Source organism: Nicotiana sylvestris, chromosome 8, assembly GCF_000393655.2.
Source record: "Nicotiana sylvestris chromosome 8, ASM39365v2, whole genome shotgun sequence".
NCBI classification, from domain to species: domain Eukaryota; kingdom Viridiplantae; phylum Streptophyta; class Magnoliopsida; order Solanales; family Solanaceae; genus Nicotiana; species Nicotiana sylvestris.
Genome location: NC_091064.1, coordinates 190,425,711 through 190,439,792, shown reverse-complemented (window position 1 = coordinate 190,439,792; position 14,082 = coordinate 190,425,711). Strand labels below are relative to the sequence as shown.

Genomic DNA, 14,082 nt, shown 5'->3' with positions numbered 1-14,082 from the left:
CGACCTCCTCAACACCCAAAACACTAGAGTCAACTAAATTTGTATCTTCAACGTCCCTGGTTGACTCTAGTATTATTTCTTCAACATCGGCATCCTCAAATTCTAGATGGTTAGAGTGTTGGGGTTCTACTTTGGACCCCTCCATTGGCACCTCAATTTCCGTCTCTAATGCAAACTGTTCCTGGCTACTATCCATAAAATTCACATATTGAGCATTAAAAGCTTCAACTAATTGACTCACTTGAGCCTCTAAGTTGTAAATAGTTTCATCTTGCCTTTCTATCTGCAGCAGTATTTTACCTTGTTGTTCTATAAGACACTTTAACATATCTTCGATCTTCTTTAGGTCAGCTTCCCGAGGTTCTTTATTCCTATTATCCTCACAAGAAAACGTAGAATCATCATAACAAGGGGTTGAGGGAAGATAAGAAATATAAGCACAACCATGAAAGTGACCATCTTGACCACCACACATATCACACATATTCCACACATAAGATTGAGTTGGTGCACATAACTCGTTCTCGGGAATACTTTGATAATTTTGCCAAGGGTGGTTTTCATCACAATATGCATAAGGAGGATTAAAAGTAGAATTACCAATATCAAAACTTTCATAATTCCATGATGCCATGTTTTTTTTAAATCAACAAGTAAAACAAAAAAAAATATCAAATACAAAAAAAATAAAATAAAAGTTCAAACTTGAAACCTAGCAATATGTACACCTACAGCTACACCATTAGTTCCCCGACAATGGCGCCAAATTTGATCACGCCCAACTATGCCTTATAAAAAGGACAATGCGGTCGTTGCAAATATAATCCGGTTTACAAGTCCAGAGTCGAATCCCACAGAGAACTAAGGCTTAGCTACAACTGTTCACTATCACCAAGAAGACAAGCTTGAACAGTTCCTAACTTATAAATATTTAGATTCTTGTGTTTAACTAATTGATTAACAAATTAAAATAATAAATTAAAAACTAAAGATACTAAGAGTTAGAGACAAGATTAAGGAGGTCTAGAGTTATGATTTCCCCAATTGTCGGAATCTTTCCCGCAATGTCTTCTATAATTTCGCTTAAGTATTCTCTACCGATCATGAGCACTCTTATTACCGTAAATCTCTCCCGAGTAATCACGACAATTTACTAGACGCACTCTCCCGAACTACGCTAGTTGGCGTTTGATACAGCTCACTTCAGATCGTACCAAAGGCTTCGTTATCCCTAATCCCTCCTTTAAACCCTCGGTTATTGATCCCTCATATACTCTGGGAGTGGTGTTGTTCAACAATTACCTAAATATGCACTTTCTCCTGAGTTATGCATACTAAATAGGCACAACTAATTGAGAGCTCTTCAATTAACTACAATAAGAACGTAGTTGAACAAATAGAGATTATACTACGACTCAATTATATAAAAACATAACAAGAATTTATCCTACAAAAGGTTCTATCAAAACTTTAGATAACAAATTAGCTATTCATAATAGTATGTAAAACTACAATACTAAAAGTCATAACCAATAATGAAAAATAGGAAGAGGAAAGAAAAAACTTGTAGAAGAATTCTCAAGCCTTCCTCCTATTGTGTCTCTGCCTCCTTAGGTCAAATCTATGTCAAAAATATGTCCTCTCCAATTCTTGGCCGGCTTCCTTGGTTTAATATAGGGTTTAGGGCTTAAAATCCCGTATTTTGCACTTTGGTCCCTAAAATTTATGCATCCTACCGCGGTTCCACCGCGGTCGCGCCGGAACCGCGGCCAAACACCCTCTCAGATTCTTCAATTGTCCGCGACTGCCCTCTGCCGCGGTTCTGCCGCGGTCGCGATTTTTGACCCTGTCTCGTTTGGCATTTGGAAAAACGTAAAACATGAAAGTTGTCGCCCTTGGAGTTATATTTCCAACCATATATTGTGGATCTCAAATGGAGTTTAGAGTAAAATGTTATGTCTATTTTACTAGACAGTGCGCAATATGCCTCTTCGAGTTTTCGTTTTGTTGTTTTATCATCCGTTGATCCCCGAACGCGATCCCGGATTAATTCCTTGAGCTATTACTCAGACTTCAAAGCTCCAAACTACTTAAATTCATTACATAACATCTATATAGCTCGGAATCACACCTACAAGGCATAAAACACACAATTAGTGCAAAATACTAGCGATTAAAGTGCAAACTCAACTAAAGTGCAGTAAATTAGAGTGTAATAATCGACTAAAATACGTAATTATAGCCTATCATCAGGTACCGATTATGTACGTCAGCCCAAGTGACAGTCGGGTACTCGAGTAAACTTTGCTTCAACTGCTGTGAAGCTATTGAACTCCGAGTGTTGAGACCTTGAGTGAAATCTTGAACAACGCAGTCATCGGTGATAGGAGGCAAATCCATTCTCTCCGCTTGGAACCGAGATACGAATTCCCTGAGCATCTCGTTATCTTTCTGCCCTACCTTGAAAAGGTTAGACTTTCTCGTTGCAATTTTAATGGCACTAGCATGTGCTTTTATAAAAGAATCTGCAAGCATAGCAAACGACTCAATAGAATTAGGGGGTAAGTTATGATACCATATTAAGGCACCCTTGGATAGAGTCTCCCCAAACTTCTTCAGCACTACAGATTCGATTTCGTCATCTTCCAAGTCGTTTCCTTTGATGGCGCACGTATACGAGGTAACGTGTTCATTCAGATCGGTCGTCCCATTATACTTGGGAATCTCGGGCATACGGAACTTCTTGGGGATTGGCTTCAGAGCCGCACTAGGGGGAAGGGTCTTTGCACGAACTTTTTAGAATCTAGCCCTTCCAATACCGGTGGTGCCCCTAGTATTTGGTCGACCCGGGAGTTGTATGTTTTCACTTTTTTGTCGTTATCCCGAATCTTTTTCTCCCCGGACTCGATCCTCTTGGTGAGTCCTCGAGCATCCTCATAATCGTGGGGGATCAGTCCCCGAGCCATTACCGTTTGATCTCCCTGGCACCGACTCAGTAGGTAAAGTGTTTTCTGGTTCGACTATACTTGGAGTTCTATTCTGACTTTGAAGTTGAGCAATTGCAACTTGTTGAGCTTGTAGCATCTCGAATATTACTTGGAGGCTGATTCCCCCATCTCTTACACCCTTTGTTCCTTGGCCCCCAGAACGGGCTTCCCTGCATACACTTCCTCCGGGGTCTGCGCCTAAATCTGCATTCAAAGCAATGTGTGAACTAACATCAACTGGTTCCACATTTGGCACTTCCCCAGGGTTTATCGGTGGTACACCGACCCCTATATTGTTGTTTTCCCCATGAAATCCAAGACTTTCGTTGTCATGAACAGGTGCATTTTGCCAGTTTGACATGTTTAATCTTGAGAATCAAAAAATTCTTGACAAGAAAAAGTGTAAAATAACGTGTGTTATAAGAATCAGTAATGAAATAATCACTATTATCTTTAGCCCCACGGTGGCCGCCAAACTGTTTACCTCGAAAAACCGAGTAACAATTAAATTTGTTTTGTTGTTTTAAAGATATGTGATTTAGTTCAATACCAATTAATAATCAAGAAATATGAAGTAGAAATGAAAGAAATAAGTGGATCAAACCAATGTTACTCAGCAGTGGCGACCTCGAGCTTAGTGACCTCGAGATGAACTAAGAACAATAAAGTAAGAACAATAAATGTAAAAGACAATTGTGATGAACAATAAGAGAGAAAAGTAGGATAGTATATTCTTTGCCAATGATTAGATGATCTTTACAAATGATTAGGGTCCTCTATATATAGTAGGGGAACCCTAAATAAGATACATTTCTATTTACAGTAAGGAATCTTATTAGGACAACTGTCTAACCGCCTAGTACGGATTAGTACTAATTCGTACAAATCTATCCCGGAATTTACGCCATGATCTTGGAGACGTGGTGTGAATCTTGCTCTTTCTTTTACAAAACCACAACGACATTATTTCGAGGCCGGTCACGTTCGGCCTCGATATTCATCGGACACTTTGATCTTCGAAGCCTCCCATCGGGCCCGCTCCTGGTCTATTTCGATCTCGCTCTTAAAATGACCCTCGAGCCCACGAAATCGGGTAGACCCGATTTCTATCGTATACGGATAATCCCCGCATTCTGACCATTGAAAAATAATTTCAATTGATGGGCTTAATTTATTTTTTTCCTTACAATTATCTTAAACTCACTTTGTTTCATGTATTTGAGACTAACATGTAAAACCATTAATACTTTAATCTTTGAATACTCGAATCATTATTCTGCATCTCTAGTCAATTATGCTAGTTTACGGGTAAAAACTTATTGGCACCCAATATTTATATCAAATAAATAAATACATGATACATATTTTTACCATTCTTATCACTAAGTCATTGTTAATTAATTACACTCTCATCCTAATTTATAATATAGCCATGGTAAATCCGTAAGTTTAGTATAAATTCCGGTAAGTTTTTACCTTAATTTATATACCTTAATACCCAATTAAATCCCGGAAAAAATAACAGAAAGAAGCTTCCCAAAAGTTAAATGCATTTAGTATTTTACATTATATGGAAGGAACCTCAAGAAAAGAAGGAAACAAAGAAGAAAAAAAAAGGGTGTATAAGAGAATAAATCAAGTGAAGTGGACGCAAAGAAAAGAAGCTCCACTTGTTGCCATACTCTCTCTAGCTGCTCCCTCTTTTAAATCTCTACCTCAGCAAACGCATTACTCCATTACTACTTTACATACGAACTACCAAACATTAACAGTCTTGAAACTAGTAAAAGCTATATATTCATATCGTGTGAGATATATATAGCCATATTATTTCCTATAATGAACAAAATGGAAGTAGGATATTGTGAAGGTGATGTGAAGATGATGAGATCAAAGGCAGAGATAGACACAAGTGCACCTTTTCGTTCAGTGAAGGAAGCTGTCACGTTGTTTGGCGAAAGAGTTCTTGCTGGAGAACTCTATTCTCCTAACAAACTCAAACAGGTCCTTTATCTTCTCCCATTTTAATATTTTGCACCCAAATAACCGGCCACATTCAATATTTACTTTTTCTAACCATTATATATAGATTTTACATTAATTATACACAGTTATACATATGTTAAACGAGTTATACATATATTATACATCTGTCGGCTATTTTTAGTTTAAAAGATCAGGTGAACGAATATTTGGGTTTCAATTATTATTTGGTTATATTGTCATAAAATGAAAATTTATATGTCCAATTTGAATCAATCTCAAAGGATCCTTAATTAATACTCAGAGAAGAAGAATAGGAATGACATACTAACATGATTTTAATCAGTGACATCTTTTACGGTTTACCCAAAACGAAAGTGCATCAATATAATTCCATGTTTTCTGATTAGCCAGGATGCTTCTATTAAACTGATCTCATATGGTTTCAAAAGACAAACTTTTGCTGTTGCTTAGTACTCCCTTGGTCCCAGGTCCCACTTTATGTGACACAATTACTTTATTTGGAGAGTTAAAGTAGTTTTTCTTTTATCACAATTTCTGCATATGACTTTTAAATATTTTGAATTTTTAATCATTGTGATTTATTTGACAAGTAGTTTTTATGTAATTTTTAAATATATAAATTTTATTTCAAAACTTTAAAATTTTATATTTGAATTCACACTGAGATAGTTTGACCCTCACATATATTCCGTGTCACATAAAGGTGGACAGGTGATGGAGTTTATGTTGTAAGCCATCATGTCAACTTACGAATATTGTGTATGTGCTTTGGAAAAGAAATTAATTTTTTCCTTTAAAAAAAAGCTTTAATTACTTAGGCAGTAATACAAGTATTTCTTTCTTGTGTTAGGGAATAAAGGGATGACATAATAGAGAAAGAACTTGTAATAGCAATATTAGACGTCTGACTTATAAAAGAATTTAATAGTACGTAGTAGAGTATTGGAGTACAAGATTAATTAAGAAACAACCAGAGTGTAATTAAAAAGATTTCGAGGAATCCATTAAAGAGTACTAAAAAAATAGTAACAAGTATATTTATACAGTGAACTTTTCTCTTTTTTTTGTGTGAACAGATGCAAGATGGAGAGAGTGAAAGTGACAACGTCCCCTGTAAGCTAGGAATTGTAACTGCTGAACTAGAAGAGACAAAGCAAAGGCTGCAAAAAGCACGAGAAGAAAGCTTATTCATGGCTACTTGTCTCTCTTCTTTAGAAGAAGAACTCGAAAGAACAACGAAAGAGCTCGAAAATCTAAAGAATATTAAGCAACAATCTGAGAAATTACAATCAGAGATTGAAGATCTCAAGTTTGTTGAGGACATGACGACGAAACTAGAAATTAATATGGCATCCGAAAATATTGAATTTCAAAAGAAAAGATATGTGACTTTTGAAAATCCTCCTATATTAAGCCATGTTGTTAATATTCCAAAATTAGGTGATGATCATGTTATATTGCAGAGGCATCCCTCCCTCAAGAAGAAGAAAAAGAAATCCCTTATCCCATATATAGGGGGGATTTTTTCAAGGAAGAAAAGTGGCTCTCAAGTTCAATAAGCTAAGTCTTGATGAGGAATTTAATGCATATCAGCTATATATTCAATAATTTCCTATAATTTTGCTCAGTAGTGAAATGAGTTGAGCTAGTGAAGGCAAAGATATTTCTTGCTAAAAATCTCTCAATTTAATAAGGCTATACTGTCACTTGAGTGATAGTAGTACTTACTATGAACATCCTTGTAGTTCCTTAATTTTGCTTCTATACTGTAACGTAAAAATTAGTTTACCACCTTCAAGAAGTTATTATCATTTTTTTTTCTTCTGTTTACCATACAATGGATGCCAACATTAGTGTTTGATAAATAAATACTATTAGTAAGTTGGTACTACCCGAGGAGTTTAGGTGAATTGAACAGTTTGAACCGAATGCACAAATATACGACGAGTCAAACTAAACATCGAGAATACTTCGATAGATCCTCTTTAGAACCACCTGACCCTTCTGTTTAACTGGCACTTACTCAAGATGCCTGCGAGTGTTCTTCCCCGATCCAATTAAAAACAGTCCAATTTTTTAACAAGCGGACGTAAAATTCGGTTAGTTCCACTTATGGTCATTGAACTTTACCAATGTAAAGCTCAAATATAATTATAAAGCTCACATTAATACAACTGAACTTTACTCATTAAAATATATAGTAAAATTACCAAAATACACGGACCACCGATCATTAATTTGGCCGTTTTGAACCTCGATTGTATGATGTTAATATATTTGTGAATTGTGGGCAAAAAGCTTTCAGATGTGGCTCGAGTTTGATTCGTAAGATATCATAGAAAAGGTTAAAAAAGCCCGTTGTACGTTTGGAATAAACGTTAATTCTAATCCTGATTTTTCTTCCAAAAAATGATAAACTTCCTCAATTTTTTTCCATATGACACTACTTTTTTAATCCATTCCAAGATTATGGACACTTTTCTGTTTGCCGCTCTTTAATTTTAACCTTCTCATTTCACCCTTAATTATATCAACATATATTAATGACATGGATATTAAGCTTATTTATATTTATATTATTATAAAATATTGGTTTACCAAAATAGCCTTAAAACATTGATCAATAAATAGTTCAAAATTGGATAAAATCGTAAATTTTAAACTTTACTTAGAATTAATCGAATTTTGAGTTGAATGAGAATTATATCTACTTAGAATTTTTTGGGTAAAAAAGTATGGATTGATTTCATTCCTATTCAAATTAAATTTACCACGAACACATGATCACTCTTACATTAACCATATTGGCTGACAAGGTAATAAAAAGAACTTCTACTTCTGTAGACAATTTGGTAAAAATAACATACAAAGAAGAGAGTTCTATGTACCTAACTATTAAGCATTGCGGTCTCTGAATCTTGATTTGGTGTTACAACCCATATCCACATGTGTTAGTTCATGCCATATATTAGTTAACATAAATCCAAGAAGGAATTATCTTTGAGATGATAAGAAGTCAATCCTATTGGTCTTAAGTGATACAAGAGTGTATAAGGGTGATTAACCAGTATTAGAAGTTAAACGAATCAAGGATGTTGTAACTCGTATTTTCAGGTAATCTAGCGGTGCTTAATACACTCAAGAGGTCATTTATTAAGGTATTTTAATCATATAATATCCGTATCATAAGTCTTGAAGTCAAACGAGTTATGAAACAAAAGTCGACAAAAGTTGTCGCAACTTAGGTTCATAATTTTACTTAAACATTAGGTCAAATGTTTCTAATCTTTTCTCATAATTTACAAGGAATTATGGGGTGATCTACCAACCAAATTAAAGATCTATGAGTCTAGTTTCCAACGCATTAAACCGTTCATCGATACGATCTCGGAGTAGAGAGATATTCGCGTTTTCGCGAGACTGCGCCAAGCACCTCTCTATGGGGCCCACTAAGTCGGTTTAAGATATTTGGACCTATATAGGATGCCTCCAACCCGTTTTAAGTCATTTCTTCTCACTATTTTCAGACCTTAGAACCCTAGTAACATCCTCTCAAGGTTCTCTCAAGATTCAAGACCCAAAAAAAGGGCAAACAACACAAATCAAGTGTCGGGAATTCCGTGGCGCTAGTAAGTCTCTTGTTCTTCTTGTTGTTGCTCATTTTTGTGTCGTTCCAGCTCGTGTGGGAGGTTGTTTTAAAGGGTTTATGTTCTGTAAATACTCCCTCATGTTCTTAATATCAATCCTAGGTGATTTCAAGCCTTCTAAAGTGATTCTAGTGCCGAAAAACACTAATTGATCGCTAGTTTCGCTTTTTTGTTGTTGTGGCAGCATTGGAGGGATATTTCATGGAAATTTAAGGTCAAATTGGAGTTGTTCTTTCTGTATAAAGGTAAGGAACCTCTTACTCTATATGTATTTAAGATTATCCAAGTTGCAGCTAAGCCATTGAAGCTAGAACTTGTGAAATATATATCGAAAGGCTTGGAAGTAATGTTATTGTTTTGTGGACTGTTTTGCGTTGTTGTTGGGCTGCGTATTTTACTACTATCTTGTGGAGTTTTGGAGGAGGAAGGGTGTGGAGAAACACCATATATATGTAGGGTTATGGGCTGATAGTTATTCGTAATATTTCCAGGTTGTTTGACACGACTACGGTGGTCGTCGTATGTATGGAGTGATTAGGCTGTGTGTGGACTATTTTGGGAGGCTCAATATGTTTATTATTGATGTTGTTTGGGATGTTTGGTGACTGTTTTGAATGGTGTGAGGTCATATATATAGGGGAGGTGCTGTCCGTTTCATCGTAAAATAGGTTGTGGTCGATACATAATAGTTATGACGCTTAAATGATAACGATAGTATTGTTTCTCTTATTGTAGACTAAGGAGTTTTGACAATTGCATAGCTTGAGATTGGGGCAGTATATACAAGGTATGTGAGGCTATCCCTTTCCTTCTTTTGCACGACTCCGATTGTACATAATGTAATGAACGATCTTCCAAGATACTCTACTCTTAGAAGCTAGCAGTACTTACATTGTTTTCCCTCTTATGGAACGATTGATGTTAATGTTGCTTCTCTTAGTCTTATGTTATCAATGTTGTTGGTACTTCCTGATTCTTATAAGGTTCATAGTGAAGAGTTAGTCCTAATAACGTGTACAGAGGATACCGACCTTACGTCACTCCGAAAGGTTTAGAATGTGATTCCATGAGTCGAGCATGCATTATATATATGTATCTATTTTACTCTACCGAGCCACACTATAGTTGGCCGGGTACGACACCTATTGTGCAACCACTGATCAGTTGGGTTTTACCGAGCTCCACGTGGCCGGGTACGATTCTACCGAGCCTATTATGGCCGGGTACGATATGATGATGATGATGCCCATAGAGGCGAATGCTTTAAAGGTTTATGTATTTATACATATGTATCATGCATTTCATGTAAGTAGCCCTCAGAGGTACTAAGATGTTACAGGTTGTATATTCTCTATCCTTGCTTACATTACTGATCGCATTTATGGTTCCTTGCCTTACATACTCAGTACTTTATTCGTACTGACGTCCTTTTATTTGTGGACGCTGCATGTCGTGCTGCAGGTCCTGATAGACAGGCAGGTGCAGCTCCCCCACCACAGTAGACTGTCCAGTTCAGCGGTGATTGGCGAGATCCCTTCTCCGGACTTGCCTTGGTCTTGGTATGCAATTTTTGTTATAGACATTATGGGTATGTCGGGGCCCTGTTCCGGCTATGTTGCAACACTTATGTTCTTTTAGAGGCTCATAGACAGGTGTCGGCTCATGTATAGTTTGGTATGCCTTGTCGGCTAGTTTTTGTTGTATAGTCTTTCATAGTAGCGTGGTAGCTCATACCTTATATGTAGTTTCTTGATTGTCTGGTCATCCCCTGCTATGTATGTTCATGCCGTCATATTTTATTGCTGGTTGTCCATGATCTAGGTCTACCATTTATATTGATCTCGTCAGCCCTAAAAGATAATAATGAAGGTTAGATGAAATGTGCGTTGGTGCTCGGCAAGTGTGGTCGGGTGCTAGTCATGGCCCTTCAGTTTGGGTCGTGACAAACTTGGTATCAGAGCAAGTCTGTCCTAGGGGTTGTCTATGAGCCGTGTCTAGTAGAGTCTTGATTATGGATGTGTAGCGCGCCACATTTATAATCAGGAGGCTACATGACATCTAGGGTTGTTACCTTCTTCCTGAATCTAGATCGTGCATAGAGTTGAGTCATAAGTGTTCGTCTCTAATATTCACCTTGTTTTTTTCAGTGATGCCTTCGACTAGGAAGCAAACGATTAGTAGACAGCTTGATACAGCAGCGGGAGAGGGTACCAGTCAGGTGCCCCAAGTTAGAGCAGGACAAAGTGAGGCTCAAAGTGAGATGCCCTCTCATACCTCATCTACTCCATCTCCTCCAGAGGATATTAGAAGGCACCCAGCGCCTCCAGTTCCTCCGTCTGGCACTCCAGACCAGGATATGCGGAGTGCTTTGCAGTTATTGACTAGCTTGGTAGCTGCTCAGGCTCAGAGGCAGAATACAGGTGCTGCTGAGAAACCAGTTAGTACAAGAGTTCGTGATTTTATTAATTTAGACCCTCCAGTGTTTACCGGATCAGACCCCAAGGAGGACCCACAGACTTTTATTGACCAGGTTCATCGTACACTTCGGGTTATGCATGTTAGTGATACAGAGGCAGTAGAGTTGGCTTCTTATCGGCTACGGGATTTAGCGGTTCTCTGGTATGATAGTTGGGAGAGATCCAGGGGTCCGAACCCTCCTCCAGCTGTGTGGAAGGAATTTTCTGAGGCCTTTCTTCGTCACTACTTGCCAGTTGAGATACGACGAGCTAGAGCTGATAAGTTCTTGAACCTTAGACAAGGTAATATGAGTGTGCGAGAGTACAGTATGCAGTTTGATTCTTTGGCAAGGTATGCTCCCCATATGGTGGCCGAGATGAGTGATAGGGTGCATATGTTCGTGAATGGGTTGGGACCACATCTGATAAATGAGTGTACGACAGCCTCCTTGGTGGAGGGCATGGATATTTCCCGTATTCAAGCTTATGCCCAGACCCTAGAGGATCGTAAGCGCCAGCAGAGGGCAGTTAGGGAGCAGGATAGGGGCCAGCATAAGAGGGCGAGATTTGCAGGGTATTCTGATGACTTCAGAGGCCGCATCAGGCCACAGTTTTCGAGGAGTTCGGCGCCACCTGTAGCTAGTGCTCCTCCACAGTTTCAGAGGCCTCGATATGATCGATCCTATTCTGGTCCAGGTCAGAGTTCGCGGGCATCTGGCTCGCAACATCACAGGGATACTAGTCAGATGAGACCCCCAACACCACATTGTGATCAGTGCGGCAAGGCCCACTTTGGACTGTGTCGTCGAGGTTCTGATGCATGCTATTCGTGCGGGCAGCCTGGCCATATGATGCGGGATTGTCCTAATAGAGGAGGTGATGGTATGGCTCAGCCGACTGGATCTGTGTCTGGTTCTTCCTCATCAGTTCGACCTCCAGCACGGGGTTTTCAGCAGTCGACAGGTCGTGGTAGGGGTAGAGGTGCAGTGCCGAGTTCGAGTGGTGCTCAAAATCGAACCTATGCTCTAGTAGGTCGACAGGATCTCGAGTCATCTCCAGATGTTGTTACAGGTATTATATCTGTGTTTTCTTATGATGTATATGCGCTGATTGATCCGGGATCTACATTATCATATGTTACACCCTTTGTGGCTAATAAGTTTGGCATTGAACCTGAATTGATAAGTAAACCCCTCGTGGTATCTACTCCGATAGGAGATTCTGTGATTGCTAGAAGGGTATATAGAGGTTGCACTGTGATGATTTGTAGTCGTCAAACCTCGACAAATTTATTTGAGTTAGAAATGGTTGATTTTGATGTGATAATGGGAATGGACTGGTTGGCCTCATGCTATGCAAATGTTGACTGTCGTACGAAGATGGTTAGGTTCCAATTTCCGGGTGAACCCGTCATTGAATGGAAAGGGAACATTGCTACACCGAAAGGTAGGTTTATTTCCTATCTTAAGGCAAGGAAAATGATCTCAAAAGGTTACATTTATCATCTCGTTCGCGTTAGGGATGCGGAGGCGAAACCGCCTACTTTACAATCAATCCCTGTGGTCAACGAATTCCCAGATGTTTTCCCAGATGAACTCCCAGGCCTTCCTCCTGAAAGGGAGATTGAGTTTAGCATTGATGTGTTGCCTGACACTCAACCGATCTCTATTCCTCCATACAGAATGGCCCCGGCAGAGTTGCGAGAGTTGAAGGTGCAGTTGAAGGACTTGCTGGATAAGGGCTTTATTAGGCCTAGCACTTCACCTTGGGGTGCACCAGTCCTATTCGTGCGGAAGAAAGACGGGTCGTTACGGATGTGTATCGACTATCGACAGTTGAATAAGTCTACTATAAAGAACAAGTATCCACTTCCAAGAATTGATGACCTGTTTGACCAACTCCAGGGTGCCAAGTATTTCTCTAAGATTGATTTACGTTCAGGGTATCATCAGGTGAGGGTTAGGGAGAAGGATATTCCAAAGACGGCCTTCCGGACAAGATATGGGCACTTTGAGTTCTTGGTGATGTCGTTCGGGCTAACAAATGCCCCAGCAGCTTTTATGGATCTCATGAATACTATATTCAGGCCCTATCTTGATGTGTTCGTGATTGTATTCATTGATGACATTCTAGTGTATTCTCGTTCGGAGGCGGAACATGCGGGCCACTTGCGGATAGTATTACAGACGCTTTAGGATCGTAAGTTATATGCTAAGCTCTCCAAATGTGAATTCTGGCTGAACTCAGTAGCATTCCTTGGCCATGTGATATCTGATGAGGGTATTAGTGTCGACACTCAGAAGATCGATGCAGTAAAGAATTGGCCGAGACCTACAACACCATCAGAAGTCCGCAGCTTCCTAGGGCTAGCAGGATATTATAGGCGGTTTGTAGAAGGATTTTCCTCTATATCATCACCATTGACTAAGTTAACACAAAAAGCTACCAAATTCCAGTGGTCTGACACTTGTGAACGTAGTTTTCAGGAGCTGAAGAATCGATTGACATCTGCACCAGTGCTCACTCTTCCTGAAGGAACAGAAGGTTATGTGGTATATTGTGATGCCTCAGGTATAGGTTTGGGGTGCGTATTGATGCAGCGTGGGAATGTGATTGCTTATGCATCAAGACAATTGAAGAAGCATGAAAAGAATTATCCAACCCATGATTTGGAATTGGCTGCAGTAATATATGCTTTGAAGATATGGCGGCACTACTTATACGGCGTCCATGTTGACATCTACACAGATCACAAGAGTTTACAATACATCTTCAAGCAGAAAGAGTTGAATTTGAGGCAGCGTAGGTGGCTTGAATTATTGAAAGACTACGACGTCGAGATATTGTATCATCCCGGTAAAGCCAATGTTGTGGCAGACGCTCTCAGCCGTAAATCAATGGGAAGCTTAGTACATATTGAGGCAGGTAGATGGGGGTTGATTAAAGAGCTTCATCAGCTAGCCAATATGAGAATCAGATTGTTAG

At 39.0% G+C, this 14,082-nt stretch overlaps 1 protein-coding gene across 1 annotated transcript; it reads left to right on the top strand.

The window, feature by feature from the left end:
- Positions 1–4,731: 4,731 nt before the first annotated feature.
- LOC104212893 (WEB family protein At1g75720-like) lies at positions 4,732–6,778 on the top strand. Its single transcript, XM_009762259.2, has 2 exons — positions 4,732–4,991; positions 6,071–6,778. Exons 1-2 carry the CDS (start codon positions 4,827–4,829, stop codon positions 6,551–6,553), a joined length of 648 nt encoding a protein of 215 aa, XP_009760561.1. The 5' UTR covers positions 4,732–4,826; the 3' UTR covers positions 6,554–6,778.
- The last annotated feature ends 7,304 nt before the right edge of the window (positions 6,779–14,082 follow it).